A 13,876-nucleotide genomic window follows, 5' to 3' on the forward strand; every position below is an offset into this window, starting at 1 on the left:
GCCCCATGTTGAATATCTCTTACTTTGATGCAAATTACAGTTGCAAGGCATCTGATCTTCTTTCCTTATAGTTTAGTAATAATACACAATGTTTTTCACCATTTCTGAGCTTGCTTTCTTCTTCTGTGGAGGAGGTAAATCATCAGTTTCTACAGTAAATTTTTGAAGATATTTTGTGAAGTCATCTGGGTAATAGTAAATTTTATTTGATCTATTTTTGAATGGAAAATATTTTTAATATCAAATTTTTATGTAGATTTACTTTTTCATGCTGTATTTTGATATTTTAAATAACTGCAGGAAAAGAAAGATGTAGATTTAGGATAGATTGAAAAACAAAAAAAACTTAGTCACACCAGTGGGGATTTAAAAATAGTTCTTTGTATTCATCCAAATAGAATTTGTATGCTGAAATAGTTTGCTTCTGTTGCCAGAAAAAATGTAGTTGACAAATGCAAATTATCATCAGGGTTATCTTAGCTTTGGACGCTCTGGTACTTCATTATGAAGTGTCAGACTCAGTAGACTCTGTGAACTTAATTTAGAGGCCAAAATACAGTATGAACTTCTACATTAATGCCTCACACTCTTCCAATATAAGTTTAAATTTAACTCTTGGCTCATGGAGATTGATTTAACATACATTGTCTGTCCAAGCTGAAGTGATAGTATATTCAGTGCAAGGTCTTTAAATTTTATTATTCCTGAAAAATAGTTTCCAGGTATTGGGGAAGAAAGCTGTGAAGTATAGAGGCTTTGAAAACTGAGGTTCTCTGAGGTCTGGCAACAGTGGCTAAGTGTACATTAAGTACTAGGTTAGCTGCAATTGCCTTGGTTTTTTTAGACCAATTATTCTGAATAGGAAGAATAAACGAGCATAGTGTTCAGCTGACAGTTGCAAAAGATGAGAGAAATCCATATGAATAATGGTACTACATTCTCTCCTCTAGCTATTTTTTATGAAAAAATAAGTGTTTAAATCTGCCCCTTACCACCTCCACCTCTGGGGGAAAAAAAGTGAAAAACAGAATGGGTTTTGGAGGTAATTGAAGTAGTCTCAGCATTGTCTTTTTTCTGTAGGAGATCACTCTTACCCAGTCCTCTTCTTTGGATTAGGACTTCTCGTTTTAAAAAAAAAATCATACTCATTTGTCAAAATAGACTATTTGGACTTTGCCCTTGCCTAGTACAATGCTTATTATAATCATTATAATCTGGACATGATTAGCAAATGCCCTTGAAAGCAGGATGTGGAATGGAGTGGAGCAGAAAAATGCTAAGGAAAAGTGGAAAGTGTCAGAGTGTTTGTGAGGGTAGTAGCTTTTTGGTTTATGCCTATACTTTGCAAATAATGCTTGTTCACAGATGTTAGTACAAGTGTTTCTCCTTTGCTGAATAAACACTGCTTTGTAAATTGTATTAGTGTGACACATGTATTCAGTTTGCCATGACCAAAACCAAACATTTTAACACAATGAGAGCTGTCTTTCCCGTCTTTCTCCATGTGATCTAGTGTGAAATGGATGTTAGAATACTTACCGATCAGTTAGATGAGGGCAGTTTAACTTCAGGGTGACAGCTTTAGCCAGGTTGTGATATTCCTTCACTCAGTGGTTTCACTGACAGTTTGTCTTGCCAGGAAGAAGAAGCTTGCTCTAAGATTTATGTCTTCTTTTCATGTGAGCAAGGCAGTAGTGTCCCAGTCTCTAATTACCCACTAGTTTGTGGGCAGAAGAGGACGTGTGGCTGTTGGAAACATATACTGTCTGAGCAGTTGTTCAAAGACTCCTCCAAGAAGAAGGTAGCAAGCAGGCTGGAGGTGTGACACAGCAGGATCCAGCCACTGGGACAGTTCTGAGCTATATTACGAGCCTCAAATAAGGATCCTTTAGGGGAAAAATCATGCTAGTGATTCTTTTAAGTTGGTAGTTGTAATGAGATGTCACACTCAAAAGCTAAAGGAACTTCTTTACAAGGTTTATCCAAGGAGATGGACAGTTTTTTAATGTTAATGTAATCATCACCAGCTGAAATTCTAGCATAGACAGGGGTCTTTGTTCTAGCAAGATCTTGTTCTGCATCTTCAAGTGAAAACTATCCATAATTGTAGGTGCATTTTACCTATGAAGTAACAAATCTACCAGAAGGTGAGAGGGACTCTGAAGAGAATCCACAGGAGAGAATATTCAGATTCACCAGGCTATATATAACTTGAAAGTCTCACCTAAAAGTTCGAAATTCATGCAGTGGAAAAGGTAGCAAAAAAAAAAAAAGTGCATGGGTGGTGTGGTCAGGTCAGGCCATCCACAGCTGCGTTGAGGCCTGAATGTGGTTTATGCAAGAGTGTTCAGTGACTGCCAGTCAGCAGATGCAATTATTAGAAAAATGCAGTATATTTTTCTGTGTCTTTATCCTCTGTTTTTCAGTCTTTCTGGTCAGTTACACTTCACAGGTTTTGGGGTGGCACTATTTGTTGAGTTAGTAAGAATCAGGGTGATACAAGACACAGTCTAATACTTGTGTGCGGAGAGGTCCTTAATCGCCTGTCTGGATGAGATGCACGTAGCCTGGTTCTAAAGTCTGTCTTTGAAGACACCGGACGGAAAAGTAACATGTTAGAGAGATCCTTTTCATATGTTAGAGGGATCCTTTTCATCCTAAGGTAGACTTTCTAAACTGCTGCTTTTTAGACCTGCCTGGTTTTTGCTTGGGTACAGATTGGCTATAGCTCAGGTTGGAGAGATTCCACCTTATGCCTTGTAACTCAGAGCATCTAATGCAAACCTTTGTGATGAAGAGAATATAGGTGATTTTGTATTCACAGAAAATACAGGCAGTTTCAGCACTTATAATCTCCTAACACCAATCCACCAGATGGGTGAGTACCAGTGTGTAGGCACACTTTACTTTTACTAAGGATTAAGAACCTGGAGTTAAAAAAGAGAGGCAAACATCAGTGTTACAGGCTACTGTTAGTTCTGTCTTTATATATTATGTATGCTAAGGATTAAAAATATAGTTAGCATAGTTTTTACTAATGCAGCACGCATCATCTTTTTGTCAGCTGAAATATAGGGAAGTTACAAAAATAAATGGAGTGCATGAATAAGTAGACATGTCAGTTAAGCCTAAATATGCTCAACTTAAGATATCCTTAGTATGCTTAAGGCACAGAAATTATTCTTCTGCACACAGCTGCAAGCATAGAATTTGTAGTATGTTTTAATGTGCAGTGTGATAGCATTATAGTTTCTGCAACTTCTCTATTCAATTTGTCAGCCTTAGTTTGCCTCGTTCAGACAGAGGCTTGTTTAAACATTGCACGTATTACTTCAAGAGACATGCTGTGTGCACGAATTCAGTCGTATTTCATTACTTTATTGATCAAAATAACTACTGTTTGATATTCCTGTTAACCATATAGAGCCAAGATAGCAAAGAAAGTGTGGGTTGTGTTATTTCTTGCTCATCGTTTGAATCCCATTCTGAATTAAACATATGCAAACTTATTCAGGGAGGAGAGCACCATGAAAAGTCTAATTTACCATATTCAGTTGGTAGTGAAGGAAATAATGCTGCTAATAATTTGAATTCTTGAACTTCAGGTTGGGTTTGCTGGGCTGGCAGTTGTACCAAAGAAAGAGAAAAGATACTTATTTCAAAGGGCAGTGATATATGTCAGTACAAGCTGGCTGTGAATAAATTTTGTCTGTAATCCAGCTCAGAGTGAAAAGGAAAATAGGAGCGACACTTCTATTGCAATCTCAGCAGCAGCTTCATGTTGGCTTTCATTCTGCGGAAGAAGCCATGGAAGTTGTCCACATGCATAGTTCTAACTGATACATTTCAGAAGCCAGAGTTTTTCATACAGGGAGTTGATGTTTGCAGCAGCCTGAACTCTGCACTCTGCCATTGGGTCTTTTTGCCATTTTAGCGTTTTTCCTTTGGATGAGAATTTGTTAGTCAAAAATATCTCTTGGATAAACTGCTTGTGGTTCTAGTGGGGTTTTTCATTGTGCATAGTCTCTGTCCTTCATGCTGTGCCAGTTATTGAATTCTTGAAAAAACTAATAATGGACTAGAAAATGTAGTCTTCAGTTTTGTTGAGTTCTTAGGTAGAAGCTAATATCCACATTCAGGGAATGCTGAGCCAGGATCTTCAGAGAAGAGTTTGAACAAAAGTGTGAGACAACTAACACGAGTGTATACAAATAAGACACGAATTTCCAGCTTTGTTTGAAATGAAAGCAGTAACAAGCATTTTGTCCATGTATTGAAAGATCTTTGTTTTATAAATACGAAGAAAACTGGAGGACATTGACTCTGAATTGCTTAACTGTGGACTGTGCTTTTAGGGAAGGGTGCATTCATTTTGTGGAATTAGCCTTAAATTTCAATTGCAACTGTAAAGTGTAACCCTACACTTAGTGAAATGAGGAGGTAAGGTGACTTGGCTGTAACTGAAAGGCTTCCACGTTATTCTTTGTGATGACATAGGAAACAGGGTGGCTTGGGAAAAGCAGCGAATTGTTCAGATGCCAGAGTTTTAGGGAACAATAGGGAAATTGCGTTTGCTTAGTACATCACATATGTTGTTCAGTTTTTGGACGTGTCTAATATTATGTAAGGCAGGGATTGGCAGCTTTTCAGGAGCGAGGTGCCAGATTGTATTTTTCTTTCACAAATTAGAGGTTAAGAACGCTGGTTGACAACACTGAAATGCGCTGTCAGGCCGTGTTTGGAAACGGCTGGCCGTCAGGCAGGCAAGCTGGCGGCCAGCTTGGACCCGGCATGAGGGCCGGGGCTCTCTGTCCCCACGCTGCCGGAGCCGGGAGCATTCCCAGAGTGCTGGCCCGTGCCAGCAGTGCCAGTGTGTGTGCCTCTGGAAATAGACCCACTTCTTCATTTGCCATGTACGCCAAGGGTTGGGAACTGCAGGCCTGGTAGGAAACTCTCTCCCATGCATCTAAAATTGTCTGTTGTAATTTCTGTTAGTTTGAAGCTTGGCATAAATTTCTTGTGCAAGGTTGGCTTAACGTGCTTCTTCAGGGGTATTTTTATAACAGATACTTTGGAGACTGAATGGTCACTGTGAAGCCAGAGCTAATCAATTGACTAGTAATGTCCTCTTTTACATTGCATTTTTTCTAAAATAGGGACAAGCATGAGCAGTTTTGTGATGCAAGTTTTGAAGAAGTAATATTTGAATCCCATGAGTATATGCAAGAAGATGCTCTTTGTGAAGTGATGTGGAATATTATAAAGTCTATATTGGTTTTGCAGGCTGTATTAATCAAGAAATAATATAGGACAGTATAAGATAGTAACCTGTAGGCTTACTTTAGAATCTAACCTTTGACAAAGGGCTCTAGCTGGTTTATATATGCTTAATAACTCTGGGGAGTACTGATTATTGGGTAACCTGCAGCCATGTCTGAACAGTGAACAATACTATACCTTTTTCAAATCTATTGCAAGTGTGTGTGAGTTGGCCTCCTATGTTGTGGTACCGTTCATAGAGACACACTGGTGTTGTGTCTAGTGTAACATGTTTCAAGACTGTGCCTGTCAACGCTTGTATCAGAAAGTGTAGCAGGTTCAGAAAGCAACAGTCTGGTTACAGGCAGCTGCCTCTTGATTTTAGAACAAGGCTTATTGTTAAATCAAAAGCTTCCAAATGTAATTATGGCATGAGACAGTTACTGTGTAGATACTCGCACAGTACCAGCTCTTCAGCCTGTCAGCATATGGACCATGTTGTCTTCTATCCATGGTCGTGTGACAGCTAGATCAATATTCTCATTTAGAAAATAATAATGGTTTCTACCATGAAAATATCTGAATGATTTCTATCACTCCATATCACATCTCAGTTATTTTTGTCATTGCATAGTAAAAATTTAGAATAATTTTCTTAATTAAAAAAAAAGCATATAAATGTGTGACTACTTTGAATTTAGTAACATGTACTAAATAGTCAAAATATTTAATACTATCGTTAATAATACAAATTTTAATGGTATTTCATGTTTTCTTTTCCCAGGAGCTGTGATCATCTCCACTCCTCAAGATGTGGCTTTGTTGGATGCGCGCAAAGGAGCTGAAATGTTCAGAAAAGTCCATGTACCTGTAAGCTTCTATATTAAAAATACCAGTAGATTGGTTTTCCAAAATGTAAAAAAACTTCCATATACTGCAATAGGTGATCAAACCATTCAGGCATCACTTGATAAAATTCTTCTTTAAAAAAAATCTAAAAATTAGAATCCATCTTATATCAGTAACAGGAGCTTGACTTGACAGAAAGGAAAGAATTTTCCCAGACTGAGGTCATAATAGTACTTGATTTAAATCAATTTCTTTAATCATCTGGAATGGATCAGACTGCTAACCAGAGTATCTTATGAAGTAATGTATGCTTTCCAATTATACTGTCTTACTATAGCCTCATTATATATCCTCTTCAGCACTGTCTGTGTTGGAGCTTAAAATCTAAAATTTCTTGAAATATGGAAAAATCATATATTTGTACATTTTAAGAAGGAAATAGGTGTTTTGGGGGAGATATGTGCATACCTAATGACCACTTTTCCATTTGAAGGGCTCCATGACTGTCATGACAGGTAGAAGGCTGTCTGTATCACTTCGATTCTTCATAAGATTTGTTTCTTATATGGTAGCTTGCTTGTTTGGGAAATGCAAAATTTAAAGATATCCACAATATTCATATGAATTGGGAGAAAATATTAAACAGGGTGACATCTTTGACTCGATATTTTCTATGTGTGCTACAAGTTGCTAAGTAACTGTTATACTCTAGAGTTTGTTCATGAAGAGATTAATTTTTCATTTGAAATGTGCAGTTGATGAGAAAATATAAACTGAAATGCTTAGTTATCTTAAACTGTAAAGAAAAAAAGCCATTTACTGTACTTTAAAAAAGGTGTTTTATTGATTACCTGTGTGAAGGCTGCTTCTACTCTTTATTAGAAAGGAAATGTTTTTCATAGCTAGTGCTTTGTTAATTTAAAAAATGCAATGGAAACCTTGAAGTGACTGCTTTCCCTTTTTGTTTCAAAGTATGAAATAGCTCAACAAAAGAAATACACTGATAAATTCCTGATTGTTAACTATTCCTTAAGCATATTTGCACCCAAATGAAAGTATAGTAGCATTTATCATTTACTACTGGAAGAAAAGCAAATATATATATAACAGAAGAATAACATACAGAATGTTATGTTTTGATTTTATGTGTGGGTTTGCTAAAATGATGCAAAATTATTTTCCTCAAATAAAATTGTGTTCAAGCTAGTACTTTGCTGAATTTTCCTTTTGATTTAATGACAATTTACCAAGATCTTTCTAAGCCCATTTTGTTCAATGCTCTTTGAAAAGAATGGCCTCTAAGAAAATCATGCATTCTAGGATGGACTTTGTTGCTATTAATTAGACTAGTGGTATAGGTAAGATATTAAATATCGTCTATTTTGATTTGTTGGTCTTTTCAGATCTTTCTAAATCAAATGAAAAGTCACAGTGAAGCTTTTGCACCAGATACTGAGTTTGAATGCGCTTGAACCAGTCATCAGGTCTTACCTTTTTCATGGTGCTGCTTGATTTTATTCTAACCTTATATGTACATCAGTACAGATGTGTCATTTACTTCAGTGTTAAAGCAGCTCCTGCCTATGTATTACATTTCTAAGTGACAACTAAATCTGAGGATCTAAAGAAAGTTTGGTTATGTAATTTTTGATGGATAACTTCAAACCTGAGGTTTATATCAAAGAAGTGGAATCTGTGGGTCTGTGCTAAAATTGCATACTCTAATTACATAATTGACTGATCTTTAAAAAAATCTGATCTTTAAAATCTTTAATCTTTAAAAACGCCCTTGCAAAGAGTCTACTTTTCAAAGAACCAGAGTCCATAGGTTGCTGTGCTCTGAGTCTTTGAGTATGCTTGTTTGTATTTAATACACTGGAGTCTCTCTCTTGTACATACAAGCATACATACACCACCTTCCCCTCACCCCCAGTCATTACTTATCAAAGACTCAAACGACACATGTAGTATTCCAACAGTAAAGTCACAGTTGTTGACACTGTCCTTTACTGCATTAATATTAGAGTAGAATGACTGAAGGAACTAATGAAAAGCATGCAGTGAGAGTCAGCGTTAGAACCAGGATTACAATGCAAAGGTTTTATTTTCAGTCTTAGGACACAGTCACTAGAAGAAGAGTGCCATCTCTTGTGCAGTGGAGCACACCTGGTAAGGAAGGCATTTGCAAAGTGATGCTGAGTCCTATCACAACAAGTTTCAGAATTCTCACCCATTATGTGAGTTTGGTCATCGTTTTCATGCATCCCAGAGGCTTGCTCTGGGCAGGTGACAAAAAGACAATAACTTGAGTATTTAGGAAAAAATTGCCTATTTTCACCTGCTGAAATTGAGTTTAGTTCAGTATGGTTTATCTTATCAGTCGTATCCGTGAAAGAAAAAGACAGGGTTTTAGTTAAATCTGCAACTTCTCTGGTAGTTTCCTTGAATTGGAAGGTTATGTTGTGGATTTCACAGGTTTCAAAAAACTGCTTATGTAAACTCAGCTGTGTGTTTCCTTTTAAGATGTACTAAAATTGGTTCATTTGGCTATGCACTTACTGGTATTTCTGCAGCGTCCAAAGCACCCAGCCAAGATTATGGCTTCACATTGGAAGCAGACATTAGACCCCAAAATTGCTAGTTATAAGACAAAAGGTTGGAAGACAAAAATACTATTGTGCACATTTACTTGAAGCACTGAAACATCAGGTGATTGACTAATGACTATGTAGGAAGTTGGTGGCAGACTGTGGAACTGTAACCCTGACCATGCCAGTCCCTGTCAGGTTGGAGTTGGGCCTCTGCACCATCCGTCCTTAAGAAAGTTGAACGACTTATGTGGGTTTCTCAGGAATTGTCTCCTTGTGTAAAGACAGAGGGCTTTTGTTTTCTCACTGTATTTTCTTTAACTTAGGAGATAGTATATCTGGATTTTGGCACGATTTGTTGCGTAATCAAAAGGTTAATTGAGCATAAGAAATACGTAAACATTCAGAAACAGTGTGTGTGCGGATAATTCATAATGAAAAGTTTCTTCATTTCCTGATATTTCTTGATAGATGTCTCTTCACCGTTTAAAAAAATGATTTGACTAAATGAAATTTAGTTCTGTGCATTATATCTATACTTACCTCTGCTACTATAGGTTAGTTCCTGTGTTGCAATGTATCTCATCATACTAGTTTTCGTATCATTATTGAGCCAAATTCGCTGTGAAAGGATCTCACTAAGGACTAGAATAGGATTCATGCATACTTAGGAGGTAGTTTGTGTAGACATTAACAGCTGCTTTGAACCTATTCCAGTTCTATTATTATTTGAGCAGAGAAATGTGAGTTATTACTGACTTCATTAGCAAGACCTATTACTTTGTAGATTTAAAAGCTCCTGAAGATCATAGTGAACTTTTCCTTCTGTGTATATATATATCCAGAAATACCCATGTTAAAAATACACTTCAGCACGAAAGTTTTTGTGTATTTTTGCACAGATTCTATGTTAAACCTAGTGTTTCTAATTGGCAACTTAATATTTTTTTAAATGCTTCATATTCCAGAAGAATAATTTATATATTAATAAATATGCACTACTTATTGCCTGACAGGAACAACACTGAAAAAATAGAAATTATAGTGTAATGCTGAAATGTCATTTGCTTTTAGTAAAATTTGGTGAAGACAAAAAAGCACAGTGAGTAAGACCTCTCAAACTGAAACAGCATTGGGAATACAGCTGAATCTCAGCATTTGCATTAACTGTGGCAGAAGGACTTAGTAGGTTACCAAAGAATTAACAAAACAGCTGTAATAGTCCTTAACTATTCACAAAACAATAGTAGACCACATAACTTTTTCTTTGATTATGAATTTGCTGAACCATGAATATTGTATGACTACTTTGAGGAGAACAGAAAGTTCAGATACCAGGATACCTGAAGATTGATTAATTAATTTAAAGTGTAAATGTCAAGTTATCTTTCTTTCCTGTGCTGCAGAAAATGGCTTCCCTGTATCCCAGTTAAAAAGCTATTTTTGTTTTGCCAGATAGTATTCCTTCCATTGTTCTGCAATTTACCAACACAGTGAAAATTCCATGATTTCAGTTCAAGGAGAGCAGGGTGAACAGCTGCCCAGAGGTCATCAGTAGAAGACAGTGGCTGTAGAGAGCCCTTTTTACCATCCCTGCACTTTGTACCCTTAGACATGTAGTATTTCATGTCTCTCTTAAACTAAGAACTGGATGAGAAAATTACATGTAATAATGTGCCAGTAAATAGAAACTTGTTCCTCTTGCTCCTCTGGCAGTCCCTGGGAAAGAGTAGAAAATGAGGAAAGTTTGTGGTGTTAAATTGAAAGTAGGTAATTTTTTGCTGTTGTTGCTACTGTTTCTTAAAATATCCCTTGCTTTAAACCCTCTGAAAGTTTTACACAAGTAAAGGAAGACTTTTTAGAAAGTAGTGTGAAACACATTATGGTTGTATAGAAAAAAAACCCAGATGGTCATCTTTTGATCATTTTTAGCTTAGATCTAAGGAAATTTTTTATTTTCAGTTTTGCCTCCCAAAGTTGTACATTCACTCTTAATTAAATAGCTTAATCTTTGTTGTTTGCATTGAACACTGGTATATCCTTTTAGATATGCTTCGTTAGCATAGTGGATAGGTTACTGTCCTAATAACTAGGCCAGCTTGTTCAAGCACAAAAGTAGAATGCTTGGGGAAATTTAAAAGTAAAAAACGCTACAAAGTAAATAACAGACTTTTGCACTTGAAAATATGTATTAATATTTTTAAAACTTGGCCATAGTGTGCATGATACATAGATAACTAAATTTTAAATTGAAATATTGTAACATGGAATCTCATAAAGCAGGTCTTCTGCTGATTTGCCAATGAGTACAAGCTTTCACCCTGTAGTGTTTGGCTGCTGTTTTCATCACTTTCGAGAAAAAGTTTACTAGGTGAATAAAAAGAGATCAATGCTATCATTAGCATTATTGTACATTGTGAAAGATTTTTTTGTATGCATGATTTGGCAAATTTTCATTTGACATATTTTTCAAGAATGATGTTGAACACCTGGCATCAACAGAAAGGTACCTACTATGTGTTTCTTAGATTTTTATGTTGTGGTTTTTGATACTTAGTTTAACATAATTATTTCTTTTGTTTGATCTTTAAAACGTGTTTCTGCTCTTCAGAAGAATAACAAATCTGGTTCTTTCTGAAAACATTTCCCTACAGGATAACTTACAAAAATATCTTAAAAGCATGTCTGATTGTGTCGTGTCTTGTAATGGTGTGTTTTGGTTTGTTTCCTGAAACTGCAAATGACAAAGATATGAAAGACAACATGAAAATTCTTTCAGTATTCTGATTTCAAAAATGAAATATTGCCATGGAGAGTCCTTGGAAAGATAGGCATGTACAAGAGGTACTTTTTGTTACAAATAAGTTTGTTAATCTTTGAGAGGTATAAATGTGAAAAACTTGAAATAATGCACAAATGATAATGCAATTGAAATGACTAATAAGAGTTGATAATCATGTTAATGAGTGTAATATTACTGCTACTTCCCATTATAAACGAGTACTCTTTGTCAATTCTTTGCTGATTCTTCTTTATTGTCAGAGATGAATAATGGAAATACTGATGCTGATTCTCAGGCTTGAATATTCCTTTCTTTTACTTTAACAGGTTTTAGGACTGGTTCAAAATATGAGTGTTTTCCAGTGTCCCAAATGTAAGCACGAGACACACATTTTTGGAGCGAATGGTGTAAGAGATCTAGCAAAAACCCTTGAATTGGATTTTTTAGGTAAGACTATAGAAATGATTTTTGAAGAAAGATCTAGTGGCATGCATGAGGGAAGCATTAACTGAAATATGGAATTGCATAATCCTAGATTATTCTATATTCAGACAGTGTTCAGTTATAAAAGAACTAATAACTAAGGTAGTTGAATGTCACCATTTTTGTATGCTCTGTTCTTTGCCAGGATCATTCTTATAAATAGGATGTGGACTGGATATGAAAATTCTTAAATTGCATCTTAAATCTCTTTTGATTTAAAAACAATCCAGAAGATAAATTGTTTTGATATCGATGTGGTATATTACCTGAAATTAATTATGTTATTGATCATACAAAAATTTTTACAAATAACCAAGAATTCTATTTGATCTTCTAAACCAGACCTAAACTCTATCCATTAATGTCAATAGAAGTTTTCTCATTTATTTCATTTAAATGAAATGAGTTGTTACATCTTGAAATAGATATAGTAATTTGAAATGCAGTCCCTTAAAGCAGTTGGGTTTATGGCCATATGAAGATATCTTGACTCTTGTATGGAAGCAAGCAGACTGTAGTGATTGTATTTAAGTGTTGAGATTAAAAGAATATGCTGAATTGCAAAATGTTGTTTCAAAAGAAAATTTATCTTTATTGAAAACAAAAATTAACCATGATTAAACAATCTGGCATGCCTATAAGCTAAAATATACATTGATCTTTAAAATACACATTGATATTTTAAAAAGGCATATTTCAACCTGTGCTGTCAGTAAAAAGAAAAAATTACAGAATATAACACAGCGTAATTAAGTTGGTAAATGGAATAATTGCATGTGCTAATGATGTGTTTCCATGTATTACTATAATTATCTTGACGATTTTCCATAGCTAATTCATTAAAAAGAACCAGGAAGCTCACTTAGAAAGATCAACACAGAAACATCAAGGTCTGACATAAACTTAAGATAGCAAGTCAACACATAATTAAAGACATGCTTTTGGGCTATCTTTTAGTTTTCTGAATATATAATGAGTTGTGATCAGAGCCCAGGGGGACTTCTACAGCCCTGGGTTATGTGGATGGATGCAAATCCTCTGCAAACAGTTGAATCAAACATGCATTTAGATACACAGGCACAAATCATGTGCCATGCCACTGGCCCATAGATTTTTTTATTATTCCCCAGGAGGGCAGAACTGATTGTGACTGTATTTAATTAGGAGTGATGTGAGAAATTTACATGTTTTGCAAGGAATGGATGAGATGCATGAAGAAAACCATCGTGAAGTTTACTTTCAAACTGTCAGTGAAAGATCAGACTGAGATCAATACCCCAAGGGTTAAATTTAGAATTATAGTACTTGATCTGATTAGTATGCTCCTCCTTCCAGGGATGACCATTATATAATAACACCGTATGGTATTACAAAAATTACTGCTTATGGATTTTACATTAATCTATCCCAAATGGAAGTTGTATCCCGGTGTTAACTTGAATTCTGCCCAAAAGCCTTGAGAACTTTTATATGTGTGTGTGTGTGTGTGTGTATATATATATATATATATATATATATATAAAAAAATATATTTAAAGTTAGTATTTCTAAATTTATTTTGCTTATATTTCGCAATACCTGTGGCTGTTCTGTTTGTTCAGCTAAGCACCTAGTCCTCTTGTGAAACCTGACAAGGTTTTAGTTTCTGTGATAAAATCTGATAAATTCTGCAAGCTAACTGTGCAGGATAGAAAAGTATTTTCCTTTTAGTTGCTCAGAATCGGCTGCCTTTAATAATACTGAATACCTCCTTTATTTTGTTTGTGACAGAAGACAATTTGCAGTTGCCAGTACATCTTTGAGTGTAGTTATTTGATATACTTTTGATTGCCTCGTATTTTTATTGTTCCCTAAAGGAAAGTGTACCAAAGTTTGTGAGAGAGACTTTGTGCTGCAGATTGTTTCTCTTCCTGTC

General features: G+C 35.5%; 1 protein-coding gene across 3 annotated transcripts in view; it reads left to right on the forward strand.

Annotated features, from left to right (window-relative positions):
* The window catches only part of NUBPL (NUBP iron-sulfur cluster assembly factor, mitochondrial), an 88,320-nt gene that overhangs the window by 59,051 nt on the left and 15,393 nt on the right, over nucleotides 1–13,876 (forward strand). For all 3 annotated transcript variants that reach the window (XM_074909858.1, XM_074909856.1, XM_074909859.1), the window contains exons 8-9: nucleotides 6,044–6,129; nucleotides 11,805–11,925. In XM_074909858.1, coding sequence (XP_074765959.1) covers nucleotides 6,044–6,129; nucleotides 11,805–11,925 — 207 coding nt within the window. The remainder of the gene's footprint in view (nucleotides 1–6,043; nucleotides 6,130–11,804; nucleotides 11,926–13,876) is intronic.

The sequence above is a fragment of the Athene noctua genome, chromosome 6 (assembly GCF_965140245.1).
Source record: "Athene noctua chromosome 6, bAthNoc1.hap1.1, whole genome shotgun sequence".
Taxonomy (NCBI): domain Eukaryota; kingdom Metazoa; phylum Chordata; class Aves; order Strigiformes; family Strigidae; genus Athene; species Athene noctua.